Genomic DNA, 18,562 nt, shown 5'->3' on the forward strand with positions numbered 1-18,562 from the left:
CAAAATACCTAATCATGTAACCCAGCATCCTGCCCCATACCTTTCTTGTTTTGATGCACGGAGGGCGGGGGAGAGGCCACCTTCATAGCTAAGCCATAGGCCCCCCTGAATGAGTGACTGTCCCGAATAACAAAGGCTCCAGGTTCCCTCTCTCTCAGCAGGCTAATAGCTGTAACACAGAGAGCATTCAGTCATTTGATGTAGATGATTTTATTTTTAGTCACACTAGTGGTCAGGGTAATTAGGCCCACCACTTTAGTCCAGATTGAAATGTCAAAACAACTATTAGAATGATTGTTAGGAAATTTTGTACAGACATTAATGTCCCTCTCAAAATGAACTGTAATGGTAGGTGATTCTCAGGGAGAGACACTATTCACTAAATTATGCAAAGCAGTATGCTTTTAATACAATGCTAAATTTGGGTGATGGGACTTGGAGGTCAGAAAAGTCAGCACATTAAAGGATCAAATTGAACTAAAGAAAAAGAAGTCAGAAGCAAAGAATGACCTAGAATAAGGTGAAATGAGTCAAGATCCTTTGTTTAAAAAAATGCTGTCACTCTGTATTTCATTAGAATTACAACTTCTAACATTACACTTCAGACACTCCATTGTTCAAGGAGAAAAACTTTAGATCCATTACTTCACTATTTAGTTCAATGCCCCAGCTTGTCCACATGTGACAGGTTAAGGAAGGAAGATGGATGAGATGAGCAACACATGCAGATGTTCCCTAATTCTCTACATATGGTGTGGCTTTCCTTTTGGGAGTGCATGGGACTAAGTATAAACTGTGTGTGTGTGATGTCATTACAGTTGAGCATGTGCTTATGTTTAACATGATATAATCCAATACGGACCATGAGCAAATGCAGATGGGGCAGCCAATAGCCACTGACCTCACAACCAAAATACACAAGCACGGAGAGGTTGAGTATAAACTGGTATGCGCGTATGTGTATTTGTATCTGCATGCATATTCATTACTGCTACTACTGTACTGTACATGAATTTATCAAAAGAGATGAGGAGATGAGTGTCCTTAGACTTGTGTGTGTCTGAAATTCAACGCCAAGACTTCAAATTCAACAAAAGCATTACAGTTGAATAAAAACAGTTTAATCATTCCAAAAACATTTTAATGCTTCATAGGAATACTCCACTAAAAACAATAGTGACCCAGTTTAAACCACTGCTGCAGCATAATTACCTACTCAATTGTCCTTTTACATGCTCTGTATGTTTCAAACAATTCTATTTTTGGGGATAAGAGACTTTGATATCTAGTGTTGGTCTAGTGTTGGATTATTCCTTTAATTGTCTACACATTATGGCACACACTGAAAGGACCGGAGGTGATACCTGGCACCAGGAGAATAAAACAAACCATCAAAAATATCATTAAAGGTCATTAAAGGCGTTAGAAATATCTAAAGGTCATTCAAGGGGAAAATCTTTCAGCCTAGTGGGTCATGTTTCTGTGCGATCTCACCTTGCTCCCTAGAAATATCTGGCTTGTACCAGAACTTGGATGTGTCTTGGACAAACTTAACATTCAGCCTGCTCTCGGGACTTCCATCTGCAATTAAAACAAATAAACAAAAAACAAATAATCCAAAAGAACATGACAGAAATAGATACACTGCACCTTGGTAAAATACCTGGCATTCACATTTGGTTAGCAAGCTGGTCAAGTAATGAACATAGCAACGCCAAAAACTAACCAAATGCCAGAACAAACACAACAAACAAACATCACATACATATTTGAATTATCCTTGCCTGTCTATTTATGCTGGTGTATTCTAATGTAGTATTCTAATGTTCTTTTGTGTTGATATAGGCATAGTCTATAATTTCTGGATTTACATATCAAATAACATTAATCAGTGTCCTGTGGAAAAAAATAAAGCTTTTAGAAATGAATGTGGTAAGAAGATATGCTGATAACTGGTTACAGAGTTGGAAAGTTTGAGAAGCACCGAAAAATTCTGGCAATAATCAAAATCCAAAATACCAAGGTCAAGTGACGTCTCACTGAACAACAGCTGTAGCTGTCAATCTGTATCTACCACTAAATTAGGGGTCATCCTTCATAGAATCTCTAAAAGCACACCACAAACCAAGAGGTGGCAGCCAATGTACCACTATGTTGCTATTTTACCCCCTACACATGGAAGCATCTTGATCTAACAGCAATGATTTTTCATTTTAATAATTATGTTACTCTAGAGAATATCCTTACCGGGCATATTGAACCTGGAGAAATCAGAGAGGGTGTGGAAGTAACTGGGAGTGTTTCCTCCACTCATTATCTTCCCATTAAGTGTGCCAAAAGACACAGCTCCATTTGGTCTGTCGCCACTCGACATGCGCCTCTTCTCTGGAAGCTGGGGCTGGAAACCAGGGACTGGGCTACCCTGCCTGAACCCTGCACTCATCCCCATCATCCCCCCATCCTGGTAGCCTGCAGGCGAGATGGGGAAGGAGGGAGTGGGTGGTCCCTGGTAGCCAGAGGAGCTGCTCTGTCTTGACAGGTTCCCGTGTCTCTCATCCGGGGTTGTGTAACCGCTGTGCATGGGGTGACGGTCCAAACTGGGGCTTCTCTGGGACACCTGTGACACAGACGGGTGACGGCCCAAAACCGGACTTCCCTGGGGGTGTGAGATAGATGGCTGTCGGCTGAGCACGGGGCTACTCTGCATGGGTTGGCCCAGGGACGGCTGTCTGCTGAGGACCGGACTCCGCTGGGACCCCTGTCCCAAAGAGGCCTGTCTGCTAAGGACTGGGCTATTCTGAGCTCCCTGAGACAGACGACGACCAAGGATGGGACTGCCACCTGGCATGAGACCTGGCATGCCCACATCAAAGCCATTAGCCGGTGATGTTTGCTGAACCATGATGGAACCAGCCTGCTGGAGGACGGGACTGTGGGAAGAGCCAAGGATGTTGGTCCGGTGCTGTGCATGGGGACTTCCATGGCTGAGTGTGGTCTGGGAGGGTTCTGTGGTTGGTGGACTTGGATCTGAGGCAACATAGCTCCCAAGGAGAGTGTTGGGGCCAAGGTAGGACAGTGTAGGGGTAGTAGTGCCAAGATAAGAAGAGGCTGGAGAGCTGGAATCCAGGTAGGAAGAGGTGGGAGTATTCCCAGCTTGATATGAGGGTGTTGGAGTTGGGTAGGCACTCTCTGTAGCCTGGGAGCGGAAGCCTGAATCAGTAGTGGGTTGGGACGGAGTGCTAACACTGCTCTCTGCCAAGGGGTGGTCACTGGAAGAGAAATGGGAAGTTTTATTAACCAGCTGAAGTTTCTGTGCAATTTGATTGACTTTCATGACTATTTGTGCTTGTAGTCACTGAAAACTGAGTGATTCAAAGACCTTATTTTTAGGATCTGACCGTAGATAGTGAAAATCATTGTGTATTTGACTCACCCCTGTGAGCTCTGGATGGGACTGCTGCTGGACAAAGGTGGGTTCAGTGTGTGGGTGGCAGGACTTGGACTTCTCTGCTGGCTCGTAGTCTCTCCCAGTGGGCTAAGGCTCCGAGGCGATGTGGGAGGCTCCCCACCTGCTGCTGCCGATCTCGCCACAGACTCTACGTAGCTCCTTGGTGCTGCATGTGAGAGGAAAGAGTTTCACACAGTTACAAAGGTTTTTCTGTTGTGTTTTATAATTCAGTGATTTCCTATGTGTCTAGTTGTAGTCAGTAAAGGTGATACAGTGCAAACGAAAGTGGAATGGAAATAATTTGACTGTAATCCTGCATTCTGGCATGAGAATGGTTTGGACTTTTCCAGACAGTAAATGAAAATGGAAAGGGTCTGAAAACACATGATACATATGTGGGCAAATGGGGTGGAGGAGGCTTAAAAACTTGAATGTCATGATGATCTGTGGCATTTCAGCAGTACTCTTACCTTCCTCACCCTCACTGCTCTCATCATCTGTGGAGCATCATTGAAGATAATCCAGAGAAACAGAAGAGTGTAAAGGAACACAAGTACAGCAGGGGAGTTGGAAAGATAATGTAGTTTCTGTGCTATATTTATTTAATTTTATGTTTATGTTTATGTTTTATTAAGTGAGCATGTGTATGACAGGGAATGTCAAAGGGAGTAAATTAATGTGAAGTGTATTTGAGAATACAGGTTGACAAGAATAGAACAGAGCCTTATGTGGTGCATCAGTACACTAGCTGCTAGATGTGAGAGTTTAAATATTAATCCAACTCAAATGCCAAATCAATCAGTATTTTTCATGGCATTTTGTATTTTCTTTGTTACTAGAAAATACAGCCCTATTTTACATTTTTAAAGAGGTAAACAAAATATATATATAATGTTATAACAAACCTGAGCCTGTTTGATTCAGGAGGATTTCTGCTGGGTTGTGGGGCTTCAACCCCAGGGCTGACAGTGGAGTCTTAGCAAGACCAGGAGGGGACCGACCTGAGGAGAATTGGACAGTTATCAGCATACAGCATCATATATACCAGCCATCTTGACAGGTGTTACCTGTTTTTACAGTCTAACAATGATTTATCAGTTTTTTGAGAAAAAAAAAGTTGCATGTATTAAAAACAACCAACAAAAAAAATTCAGATTTCCATGTGGGTTGCTTAATATTTTAACAGTAATCTAGTCAGTTCATACACTAATTCACAGGTAAACAGCTGTCAAGATGTACAGTAAATCATCAACACAGATTAACACACACGAGGAACATGTTCAGAGGGGTGTGCCCATGCCTCATGCTCTGATGGAGGGGCAAAACATGCACATGACCAATCATGACGTGACAAACCTCTGGCTGTGACAACACCTCACTCTACCATCAGCAGAATGAGATGTGTGTCAAACACAACTTGACATCAAAGCAGAGCTAGGTCAAACTGAACATATACAGGACACATGGGGAATTTACACTTGGTTTTCTAGGCATGCATGGATTACAGGAAAATGGCATTTGTATTCCTTCGTTGTTCTTTCTTTACATTTTTGAGTTTTATAGATTGTAGCTCACTTTAGTTTTACATTCTTTACCTTAGTAATGCAATAGCAATGCTAGCATCCCTGTATCCCTTAGAGTTCACACAACGTTTCTGCTGTTCATGACAGAACACAAACTTTGACACAGTCTCTGCTACATTAACACCAGAGGGAAAGATGAGGAGTAGAGTGCGTTGCCAGAGTACCTTAGTAACTTATATTAGGATCTATTTCTATACCACTATATCTTACTATAATTATCCTTACTTTGAATGTGTTTAATTCCCATTCTTGTTTTCCACCACACTGATCTGTCTCCAGTTTTCCTGCACTGTGCAAGCTACTCCTTTTTTCCCTCCAGCGAAACACAAGTAATCATGTGGGGAAAAAATGGAGGTAACAAATGTATTGCTAGCAAGATTATCAAAAGACGAGACATAAATGGCTTGGTAATTAAAACTGCTCGAGAAGGGCAGGCAGGGTGCTGGTTGCGGTGAAACATGGCAGCAATAGGAACCCAAACACAGATGAGATGAACAGCAACACAGAGAGCAGCAGCTGCTGAGAGTATGAAATAATGGCACATTTGTGTGCTGTGCAGTGTGTGTATGGGTCTATGTGTGCATGTTTGTGTCTGAATGTGCAAAGCCTGTGGTTAATTCAGGAAAGAGCATGTGCTTCACTCGCACTACTTTTGAAACATCAGAGAAACTCCAGGTTAACATTTTTGCAACTGAAAAAGTGGACTGATCCAGACCCTGCTGGGTACATTTGATGTACAGCATGTGTACTCTACATTGTGCCAATTTGGTTGCTGTTGCTGCTCTCATGTGGCTCTCATGCCAAAGCAGTGCAGGACTGTGATCAGTGATGGGTAAAGGGTCACTCGGGTAGAGAGAGGGGACAAGGATTTGGGGGAATGGGGGATCAATATGGCTGACGTTGTGGGACAGTGGAACTCCGGTAGAGAGACGTGCATCCTCCACTTACCAAAGAATCCAAATCAATTCTTTGTACTTGCAACCTAGACACCTCACATTGAATCGTGGGTGGTGTGTGTGGGGCAGGCTAAGTGGGAAACTGGGGAATGTGATTCGAGGACACTGTACACGGATCACGGTGTTACGTGCACTAATCAACTAGCTAACCATGCATATGCATCTATCAAGTTTTGCCAGTAACTGCAAAACTGTATTCAGTTAACTGATGTCACCAGTTAACTACATTGTGTGCTCAGCTGAGAAAAAGATTATCTGGATTTAAAACCTTAAAAACACAACCAATGAGGGGACTCAAATGCATACCTTTTATCTTTATCTCAAACAAATACTTACTTCATGATTCAACACCCCTTGTTTTTCTCAAAAAATGTTACTCCTCAACATCATAGCATAGAAGGAGGGACGTTACGCCACAGAGCGGGTGTTAAAAATATGTGTGTTTTTATGGCTACATTTTATTGGTGTGCCCTTGGGGAGACAGGCAAGGGTAATGAGGTAATTGGTAGAGTTGGCAAATAACAAGTTATCTAATACATGACTTTTAGTGAGGATTGTATGTGTGACTAAGAGAGGGGTGGGGGTTGGAAGAAATGGAGATAAGTTTATGTGTATGTGTATGGCTGTTGGTTTGTCTATATCTTTTCTGGACCTTTTTTCAGAACTTATTGAAACAATTACTGAAAAAAGAGATGTGATCAGGCAGCTGGCCCAGATTACGCCAGACTGACTTGGCCTTTCTTTCCCTTTTTTTCTGATTCTGCATCTACTGAATGATGACTGCAGACATTCTTGTGAGAAAAGGAAGGGATTCAGTCTTTCACGAGACGTGGCCACTCAGGCATTTCGTTGAGCCAACACAAGGCCAGAATGTTGCAACTTCCCACTTGTGCACTGGACACTGGAAATGCAGTCCATTTTACAATAAAAATGAAAAGGGGATGAGGTAATGGTGGGGATATTGTTTTCAATACTCTGAATATATGATATGAAATGCAATACATAAGGAGAAAAAGTACTGTTAGTCAAGATAAAGTACCTTGAGTGTCTGCCAAGTGTTACAATTAAAAATAAACTATTACATCTCAAGATTTTTCCTACACTAGATTCTGTCAGTGTCACAAGTTACATTTTGTTCAACTTAAAAAACAGAATGCATAAGTTTATGACTGATGAGTAACCTACTCCTCACTAAAAAAGATCTTTTAATCTCTTTCACTACCAGAAATGTCTGGATGGCATTTCAAAATGATGGAAAATCACTAAAAAAGATCTTTTAATCTCTTTCACTACCAGAAATGTCTGGATGGCATTTCAGAATGATGGGGTAGGTCTTTTTGCCAGGTAACTATGAAAAAAAAAAGATTCAATATATAATTGTAAATGTCTGGAAGAACTTATCAATCTCTGATATTCATTTCTATAGATAAACTTGTTGTACTGCATATGGACACAAGGGAAAAAATAATTATCTGAAATACAATCTTTAGTAATGATATTAAATGACTTTATCATCTTGAATAGCTAACTAGGCCTGAGCTCCACAGTGCCTTCTGTCAGCCGGAGGGGGGAACTTACACAGGTTGAAGTAAGGGGTTTGCGGCGAGATGGGGAAGGCAGGGGTTTGGGGAAACACCTCACCACCAACTGTGGGTGTAGGACTAATGGGACCTCCTTCCATTTCCTCAAAGGCCTCTCGGTAGCTGTGCATATTTCTCTGTAGAGGGGAAGAATGACATGAAAATAAAACAAATATAAACACACATCAATGTGGGTGAAAAATGTGTGAAAACATGTTCCAAAATGTCTGCTTTCTACCTCCTTAGGCCGCCCTCCAGGGTTCAATGCTATGGCATTGACAAACTCTGGAGAAACACATCGAACAGGGGAACGAACAAGGACATCAGCAGAGGGATCATCGTCAGGACCATTTTGATGCTGGCTGTCGCTAGTGATGCGACGGCGAGGGAGAGTTGCAGGCTCGTCGGAGGGCACTGCTCGAGCTTGGACACCTGCGATGATATAAAAGTGAGTGTTAAAATCCTGCAAAGGTCGGACAGTGTTATCCCGCTTTCCTGCAAGAATTCCATCATTGGCATCAAATGTTAATAGTTATCAGCCACTGTGAATGCTCACTGCACAGGCTGTAGTGTGTATTTTGCAGACAATCAAAACATTACAAAGCATTTGCAGGAGGCTGTGGTTTGTTGGACTTTCAAACTTTACATGCACACACACGAGGTTAATGGAAGGTTAACTGCTGATCAAACTGAAAAATTCAAAAAATTCTTCAGAATTCATAATAAACCTACTCCAGGATTGACAAAACAAAACACTAAAACTTTTGCAAGTGTTTCAAAGTTTAGGGGAAAAAAATGGCCTTGGAAATCTCTATCATAAAGTAACAGTCACCCCTTCTTGCAACAGCTGAAACTGTAATATGCAACAATTTCTTGTTTTAATTATCAAGACTTTCTGATACATTAATGCAAGCTGAATGTTTGCTGTCTAATGTGTCAATGTGGCCTGTTCTGGCTGAACCTCAAAGCCGCCAGTAAGCTCATTTTAGTTAATCTGGTCTGAAGTGAGAGACCCAGAGGGAGAGGGAAAGAGAGAAAGCTTTCCACTCAAAACAAACTGGATTTGAGTAAAAAGTTTTAAGCTAATATGCAATGCCATTGACTGGCAGGTCAAGGTAGCAATGCAATGAAATGCTGGCCAAATCAGCAAAGCCAGTGTCAAAGACTTATCACTGGGTGCTCTGCGCTTTGGAACAAGATGGAAGGTTAATGGGAGAAAAAGAGGGAGGAATAATAGATTTAAGAAACAAATGGGAAAACTGGGATAATAACTTCTGCAGAATTGTTTGGGCTGAGGCAGTTTACCCTGCGGCTTTTCTCTGTGTTACTCTCTTGATATTTCAAATTCTGTCTCCTCTTTCACACCTAAATGAGATAAAACCTGAGTTAGCCAGGTGCAATAATCCCATAGAAAAACTAAACACAAAGACAAGTGGTAAAATATGATTTAAGACTTTTGTCAGTCTGATGCTGATAGACTTTTCCACACATGGAAAAACAAAAAACACAGATACGCCCTATGAGCCAGATTGTTGTGGAAACAGTGAAAATATTAATATCCCATTTATTCGACTTCACTTTGGAGTAAAATCCTTGTCAGATATCTATGGGGAAAAGTCAGTGATAGCAGCTATGAAAATTTAAGTGTTGTCTTCTGAACATGTATGCATTTATGGTTAATATATAACATTTTTACACAACAGGAGGAAATCAGTGATAGACTGCCAATCAAAACATCTATTTGGATGCTTGATCTATGTACAGCTCCAAACAGCAAATGCTCAGTATGGTATGAAGTAAACACCCCCAAACAGAAACACACCCACCATTGCATCGAGCCTGGAAAGTGAAAACCAGATGTACCCACAATGCACTGCTCAACAGCAGAGCACTGTCAAACACTGCGCTGTTGCCCTAGTGACAGCTAATGTTTTCCAGCTGGGATGGCTGGAGATCCCTTGGACCGACATTTTTCTCTCTCTCTTCTCCCATTTTCCAGCTATTTAAAATCCAGTTAGCATGTGGAATAAGAATGGGGTTGGTTCCAAAAACATAAACTTGATAGTTTTTTCTAAAGGGCAGAACCACAGACTCCATATGTGCACACCTGCAACAGCAAGAGGTTGTCCAAGGTAAGACTGAGGGAACTCTATTCCTAGCAAAGAAATAGCAAATGATGGTATTGTAGGATAACGTCATGATGACTGGGGATATGACCACATTTGAACTTCAGTCCAACTCTAGAATCCAACATCTACTCCATAATATTTAACTTTGACATAGGGTTGCATCACTAAAAAGAATATTGCTGTCTGCGGTAAAGAGGCCAGACTGGCCTCCTGACACCCTAGGGCCCTACACAGAACAATCCCGTCTGCATTGTGGTGGTTGTCTCCCAGTGGGCGCATACAGCCTCAGTGATGTTTCCAACTAGGACTGTGGTCTCTTTCCTAGATTTGGTGTCCTTTATCTGGCTTTGTAAATCTTCAAAATAGTGCAAGTGAAAAAAGCAGCCTTGAATGAGGCCAGTGTATCCTGGCCTCGGTATTGTTCCCTGAGTTTGGCAAAACGGATCTTGTGACATGCACTCTCTTGGCAAGGGACAGAGCCTCCTTTGTGCTTCCCCTGTCTCATTCTTGTGAAACTTTAACATCAACCAACTGAGGTTTTTATTTTATTATTTTTTTTTTTTTTTTGGTGCCACAGTTAGGTTAATTTCCTTACCTTGAGATAGAAAACTTCAACTCAGAACAAACAGCAATGAGGGGTGAGGAAAAGTATGTAAAAAGATAACATAAATTGTTAGTTCCATGATACTGCTCTGCAAAAATGATGACAGAGAAAATTGTGTTATGTATGAAAGGGAGAAAGAGGAAGTAAAACAAAAAGATGAAGCACCCAACAATTAGACAAGAAATTATAAATCATTAAATGCAAGCAAAGAGCACTGCAGTAAAAGGCAAAGGAGACACAGACTTGAACTTGGATTGCAGGAACACTTGAAAAAAGGACCTCTCCTTTTTTCTTTAAGTGTTCCTTCAGACAGGATGGGAAAACCAACCCGAGAGGGACTGAGAACGGCGGTGCTCAGACTGAGAAGAGGTCATGCTGGGGATGACACTTTGGGCACGAGCCAAGTACTCTGGGTAAAAAGATGAATGATGAGAGAGAGAAAAATGATGATGATATAACTAAAAGGAAAAGGAAAACAAGCAGACAGAGGATGAGGCCCTGACTATGAAAAGAACAGGAGAACAAGAAAATAATTATTATAATATAATTATAATATATTATAATATATTATAATATAATAATTTATATCAAAGGTTCTCAGGTTTGGACATGAACCTCTGAGTGCTGAAGTGCATGCTAATCTTTACTGTCTCCACAATAGTCATGAAAAATTAAGCATTTCTATGATACAAGAAGTAGAAAGCAGGGCTCAGAGCTCAATGTCATTTACCTCACTCTCTACCTTTCTAATTTCTGATGATGATAGACTAGCACTTACAATTGTGTAATGTGAACAATTACTCTTCGTTTAAAGAGCACTAAAGTGAAGTGAAGTGTACTGTTGATTTACTAGAAAATCTCTTTCTGGCATTTGCTATCTGGAGGCTCAGCTATCACACTGCTGTATGTTGACTTTGCTCCATGTCTTGCTGCTCTACAGGATGTCTGATGTGCTTATCTAAGGACAGTCAACCTGCTAGACTCGAGAGAACACTTCCTTTTTAAACCTGAGTGATGGGAACTGATGAGGTGACATAGAGGAAATGAGATAAGGACAGAGAAATGTTTTCCAAGAGAGAATTGTGCACAGTGCATGGCTGATGACATCAACATTATTTTTCAGTACTTGTTCTGTCCTATATTTTAATCAACACAGATGTTCCAGTGTATGATTTTGAATCTAGTATCAGCAGTCACTATTACACAGCACATATGTTATTATTGTCTCTGATTAACAAAAGGCTGGTTGTGGAAATAGTAAGCCAAATGTATTAGTGTTTGAATGCTAAAGTGGATGCCTACAAAATTCAGTTCTGTGCAAGACCTTGTTGGACAAATTTGGAGAATGATCATTATAGAAAAAGGGACACTAAGGCTGATCTCCACAATGTCTTCAATTTTCTGAGAATTAGGAAAGGATTGCTGGGAGCAAGTATAAATCCAATATTTCCACAGACTAGAGATATTGGATTTCTAGTTTGGATTTTCCTCAGGCAAACATTTTATCCATCTGGGAAAACTATAGAAATCTTTGAAATCACATAAATACCTTTGAAGATGCAACCTGGTGCTGGATAACAGGTTGTTTTTTTTTTTAAATTAAAGGGAACGAAGTGTCAGGAAGAAATAAATAAATAATAGATCTTACCTGCCACTCTTTGAGCCACCAGACCTTCAACATTGAAGACTTCATCGGGCTCACTGTCTCTTGGCTGGGGCGATGCAGATGCAGCACTAGGGCTTCTCTGGGGTTCAGAAACCTCTGCAGAATGGGACAGTGTGCTTGGTGGGTAGGTGTTAATGGGCTTCACCTGCACGTGACCAGCTACAGTAGGAGAGGCTTGTGAGGGAGGACTAGTTCCAGTGGTTTGAGAGGTGTAACTCTGGACAGGTGCAGGCTCCAGGGCAGTAGGCTTGCCAGGTGACATCTGAGCTGGTGATGAGTGACTGGATATGGGACCAGAGAAGTGGGTATGAATGGCGGCATCGCCCTGGTAGGAGGGCCTGGTTTGGCTCTGGGAAAAGGATGGCTGGGTGGTCACTACAACACTGTTTTCCTGCAGTGGAGCACTTTGGGACTTTGGCACCAGCGAACAGCCTGGTTCCAGGTCCAACATGAGGAGATTAAGGGTTTCAATAGATTGTTCAATCTCTTGTTGGGAGGCGCTGTGGCGATGAGGGAACTGTGGGAGGCTGTGGTGGCTGGGCATCACTGCTACAGATGGAGGTGGACTAAAACTGAAACCTTCAGTTACTGGCTCCTCAGGCACACCAAACCGCTGCCAAACGTTAAGACCACGCTGGACGGCATCCCTGCTACTGGTGGTGCGGGTGGGAGCTGGTGGCATAGATTTGGATTCAGCACCAAACGACTGGGAGCGGTACAGGTTGCCATTCTGAGTGGCCATGTAAGTACCCGATGATGGGGCTGAATCACTTTGGGTCAAGGTGACAGGTTTGTCAGATATGCCAACCTGTGGCTGGACGGCTTCCAGAGTCTTCTCTGGGACACTGCGCTCCAGATATGGCACATGGTCCTGGCCATTGATATGTGACTCAGACTGGTAGTAGAGATCAGCTGGTGTAGCCCTTCCATCTGTGGAGGAGAACGTTCCAAGACTGTCCACACTGTTGCCCTCCTGACTGGTAGGCAGCTCATCATCTAAAATGTCTGTTTCACGGTCAATGCTACTATGTCCATTGACATGGACTTGGGCAGGGACCAGGTGAAGCATCCCTCCAACAGCAGATGTTGGGGTGGACAGGTAGCCCTGTCGGTGCATGGGCCCCTCCAAGCCACTCAGCAGCTGCTCCAGTTCCTGTTTCTCTTGGGGACTGATTGGTTGTTGGGCAGGTGGGGTGTGGTGATGGACTGAGGGTGACTCTTCCACTACAGGAACGTGTGCCTGGCTCACTGTGGATGCCTGCGGGACTGCTGTTGCTTCATCAGTTCGGTCAGTTTTGATAGGAGGCAGTAGAGTTTCCTGAGTCGCTGCTCACTGATAAGGCATGGTCAACTGCAGGTAGAGCATGTTCAACAGCAGAGGGTGGAAGGCCATTTGCTGTGACTGTTCCTTCAACAGACTCCTTTTTACGAACTTTGGCATAGAGGCTGCCATCCAAGGGTCCTTGGGTATGGATGACTTCTAAAGAAGTGTGACAGAGACTTGTTAGAATCAGATTAAATCAATTTGTTGTATTAAACCAAATACAACAATAAGCAATCATTTATATATAGAGCAATTTTGAATTACCCAAGTATTTTTAGAGCCACAGATATTTAGCCATTACAGAAATAAATGTGTCATCTTCTAAATATAAGCACACAATATTTACCAAGGCAGACCAAAGAGTGAGGAGACAGAAGCAGGAGTGTTGGAAGATTGTGTAGGCATGGCCAAAATAGCTGCAGTTAAATTAAACACTGGCTCATGTCCACCTATTCTGCCAACTTCAGGAAATGAGCAGGGTCTGTGGCATGCACGGTGGAAAAAACGATGAAATCACAGGAGCCTGCTTTGCACTTTCTCAAGCCAGTTGGATTTATCTGTGCCACCTGAGCAATACCAGCATAATAGAAGATGAATCAGTTGTTGATTCTATTTGCTAATGATCCCACAGATGTCAAAAGGATATGCTGATATAGAAAACCAATAGATAAATGAACATCACAGACTTTTAATCACCCATTTATGGATTCATATGCTCAGTTGGAATGGTGCAATTAAGATTGTGTTCACTGAACACAAATGCACATGCACACATTGTACAATGTACATTCACACACAGGCACACCCAAGTCCAGTGAAGAGGAAGTAGGGTGCCCTAATCAGAAGAATTTAGTCATCACTGGAAAATCGGACTCACTGAGTAAGGAAGGCCTGGAGTCTTTTCCTGGCCTCCAAAACCCAAAGCAAAACAAAAGCTCAACATACTGAGAGTCACACTGAAAAAGATGAAGTTGAAAAACACACACAGACTTACATGCACCCTTTTTCCTCCCCACAGCATTCTCTCATACAGTCAACATAGTGCATCAATGGAGCAAGATTTATCAATGCTATCAAAGATGTCCTCAAGGTCAGGTCCTCAAAAGTGTAATGTCTGAAAAAATCTCAACTTCCTCACATTTGTGAGGAAGTGCTTAAACATAGGTCGGGAAGGCAAAGAGAAAAAAAATACCTTGTCAAATAATTCCTTTTCCCCTGCCCATTATAGTTACCAAGAAAACGCATAACCCATGATGAGGCATGTTCTGATAACCAAATCAGATTCTACAGCTGGGAAAGGGGCTGCACAAAGAGGCTGTCTGTGTCACTGTAACTTATAGATATCTCCATCTCAGTTTTAGTGAATACAGGGCTCTGTAAGTGAGCTTGGTGGGCGTACACAAGCTGGGTATTGCAAGGTCTCCTTGGCTGGCCTGTGGCAACTTGCCAAGGGAATGGCGCACTATAGCTGCTGTCCTGTCAGGCTGCTGGTGAAAACCAATCTGGTGGCTCTTAGCCACAGAAAATCAGTGTATGTTTACTACTACTAATCTGTTAGTGGGTTTATTTTGATTGGTACATTACAATACAAGTAGCTTCTAGCATGTTTAGTTTTAATGTTAATGGCCTGTTGCTGTATCGCATGCCTTTTGGATAACGCATCTCCAGTGTTACCTGTGATCTAGTGAGCTCAGTATATCAAAACTTAAGGTAGTTGTCATGGCTACCATAGTCAGTACAGATAATGGCCAAAAGAAGACCAATTATGATGCAAAATTTCAGATTTTTGTGTAGCTGTTCATGTGAATTCTCCACAAAAGTCAGTGTTGCCTCCCCTGAAAATTTAGCTGCTAAGACATGAGGCTCCAAATTAAGTCATCATTAAACATTTATATACCTCATGAAACTGCTAGAGTATCAAGTTAGGGACTGTGCATGCATTCCTGTCCACATGAACGCACACACTCATAGACACACTTTTAATGCATCAGTCATCCTGATAAACATAGACATAAGTCATGAAAGAGGAGCTCCCCTCACTTTCTCCATTTCAGTACCTTTAAAATCACCTGCACTGTAGCCAAATGTGATTTGCGCAATTAAGCTCATCAGTCACACAGCTCAGCTGATTTCACATCCTGAGTCCCTGGACTATAACACTTCAACAAATCACCTCAAAGTAAGTCAAAGCCTTGTTAAAGGAAATGTCAGAAACACCTCCACAGGAGGAGATTCCCCTACCTGTGTGAGCAGTGGACGGCGGTACAGTCTCAAACTAAGCTGGGAAAAGCCCTGCAGAGGAGCCCCCGGGGTGGGACATGAGAGATTACAGCAGCAGTTGGGGGAACTGGTTTTGGCTACTGTTCCTTCTCCTCCTCCCTTCTCCTGAATAGCCTGCTGTCTAGCCGGATCAGGAGAGCTGCTGCTGTTGCTGGCTGCTCAGTGGCTCCCACTAGTCTAAAAGCTGCCCCTGCTGTGTGTGCGTATGTGGGAGGTCTATCACAACAGTCTGTTTGACGGTGTAAACGGAGGGGGGTGGGGGGGATCCAGAGTGTAGAATTTGATAGAATGACATCAGTCCCATTAGGTTAGGCTCTCTAGTGCACTCCCACTTTTTTTACTGACTTTTTACTTTACTGAAGTGACTAAAACAATTATGGTAAACGTGCTGAAAAGCACACATTGATGTATATACTAACATTAACACAAATAAATCCTGTCCATGCTCACATACAGATATATGCCCCTCCTTTAGCCCACTGGTGTTGAAAACACTCATGTAATGGAAAGAGCTACTTCGTCCAACAACAGTCATTTAACAAGCTCTCTCCAAGCTAGGAAGCAGGGAGAAAACTCCACCCTGTTGCAGGCAGATGGAGAAAACAGAGAAGCTTACTGGATGAAAACAATTGTGAGATGAATGTACTGAGCGGTTCCTGGTTGGATTTGTATAGAATATACACAGTAAGGGGGTCTTATAATACAAAAAAAAGTGATTGAACAAGTGCAGATGTAAAGTAGACGATTTCAGTTGTGTGGTGGGATGATTTACAAATGGAACATTCAGTAACATATACACACATACACACATAACCACATACAAAACATAACCTTTTTGCCAGAGTTTGAAAGCTCTTCAATCTGTTGTACCATACTATTGCACACCACAACAACCACATTTGTCATTCTGGCTGATAACAATAAATATGTGACTCTGGCCTCTATTTACATACTCATTTCAAACAAATTTCAATGGTTGTTACATGATTATGGATTGCACTGTGATACTGTTTTCCCTCATTTGACTCACAGATTTCACACCAACTCTCACCAACCGTTTTCTCTCTTTAAGATCTTTCTTCTGTTCTCTCTTTGTTCCCCCACATCTTTCCCCTGGCCTCTCACTCTATTCTTTCAGTGATGATGATGATGATGATGATGATGATGATGATTTCAATGAGGCCAGCTGTGCTGTTGTCCCACTCTCACATCATACGAAAGTCTGCTGTCATCACACCTCCTTAACTACCTCATGTCCTCACTTTATAAGACGTCGTGATGAACGATCGACACAATCATCATTTGCACTACAGGAAATCTAATCTGTCACTTCAAACTTGTGAGACTTTTTATGGCAAGCAGACTATTTATGTTGAAGCTGCTTCTGTATGTGGTGTTATGACTGCTGCTGTTTTCGTTTGGTTGGAATGACCACACGTAACCCAACCCAAACCCAAACCTTTGCCGGTGTTCTTTCATGTGATAAGAAAGGGCATGTGTGATATCTTACACTGTGTGTCTATGTCTGTGTTTTTACATACTCCCCAGGAGGTAAATACTTGCTCTGTGATCCCAAGCACATTAGTCAGATGAGAATGTCTGCAGTCCTGACCCCACAGCCCTTACTAATTATACAACTGCAGGGGAGAGTGGACCATGTCTGACCAGTCTGGAATGAGCAAATGGTTGTGTGTCTACATCCTCTTCGTGAGAGAGGGGCAAAAACACTTTGGTTTATCACAAAATGCTTTAGGGAGCATAAGCAGATAATTGAGTACATCTACACAGTCACAGGTCAAAAAAAAAATTGCAAATATATAGCAACATAGGTCAAAACTGACCTCTATAAATTATAAAATGTTGTAGATAGAAGGTGCTGCCAGATATTTAGAGGTTCTGTGAGCCAGATGGTGCAATTGTGTGACCTTTTAATCTCTGAACTTTGAGCTTTGACCCCTATGGCAACAGATCCCCTCCACATCGGAAATAGCATGTTTCCCCTCTAGCTTACATGGACAAACACACCATGTGCCGCTCTGTGCTTGTGGAAGTGTGAGAGAGTGTGTGGGCATTCCAAAACAGTTGGGGGTCCATGTCTACTAGCCACAAGTGTGACATTACTAAAAAGCAATGATGAAACATTTTCTGAGAATGTCCCCTCAGGCCTCAACTGCTACAACCACTAATAGCTGGACGAGAATAAAACCTTACATGTATTTACATTTAAGAAGCCCAAGAGAATTTAAAGCCGCAGTAGCTGTACACGGTGGTGTGACAGTATATAAATATACCCTAGTGCCATATTTGGTAACAAATAAATAAATAATGGCCATAATAACTATTGATTTGGCCACAAAGCATGCCTTTACTGTAAGTGAGAGCCTATTAAAGTAATACTGTGGCCTTATGATCTAATGATCTATACAAAAGGCTATAACATCTTCTGAGCTGGGTTAATTTTTAGACTTACGTACGATACTAAATTATTCATTTCCACTATTTATTTCAATTGAATCTCATGCTATACGCAATACAAACACAATAATCAATCAGATGATGCTAAATGCTAATGATGCCAGTGCTGGGATTTCATACATGAATTTGAATGGGCCTTCTCAACACAACACAAGCACAACAGCATACACGATACATTATATACAATACAAGTACAGTACAGTGCAGTTTAGCTGTTGCCAACATCCATAGCCCCATAATGCTTAGTCAAATGTAAGTACAGAAACTTGTTCTAGCTTAATGAACACTTGCCCTGCAGCTCATTAAAAATTCATCAAAGATTACTGTGAATCGATGTGAGAGAGTGCAAACTTGCTGCGATTGAGGAAACAAAGGAGAAGGTAATGGAGGGAGGTTTCAAACAGGCAGTACTGTGATATTGATCAGTATCAGTATGTGATGTTCTGTCCTTCAGAAATTAGCCATGACTGACTTTATAGCATGGCTAGATGTAGTAGTATCTATAGTCCATGCTTCA

General features: G+C 42.0%; 1 protein-coding gene across 1 annotated transcript in view; it reads right to left on the reverse strand.

Moving 5' to 3' along the window:
- Positions 1–18,562, reverse strand: part of LOC108897188 (tensin-1-like) — a 157,484-nt gene that overhangs the window by 7,009 nt on the left and 131,913 nt on the right. Inside the window, 10 exon segments of the mRNA XM_018696672.2 lie at positions 41–169; positions 1,495–1,581; positions 2,248–3,269; positions 3,434–3,614; positions 4,354–4,449; positions 7,566–7,704; positions 7,806–7,999; positions 10,629–10,709; positions 11,949–13,266; positions 13,268–13,446. Of these exon segments, the coding sequence (XP_018552188.1) occupies positions 41–169; positions 1,495–1,581; positions 2,248–3,269; positions 3,434–3,614; positions 4,354–4,449; positions 7,566–7,704; positions 7,806–7,999; positions 10,629–10,709; positions 11,949–13,266; positions 13,268–13,446 (3,426 nt within the window).

The sequence above is a fragment of the Lates calcarifer genome, linkage group LG1 (genome assembly GCF_001640805.2).
Source record: "Lates calcarifer isolate ASB-BC8 linkage group LG1, TLL_Latcal_v3, whole genome shotgun sequence".
In the NCBI taxonomy this organism is placed as follows: domain Eukaryota; kingdom Metazoa; phylum Chordata; class Actinopteri; family Centropomidae; genus Lates; species Lates calcarifer.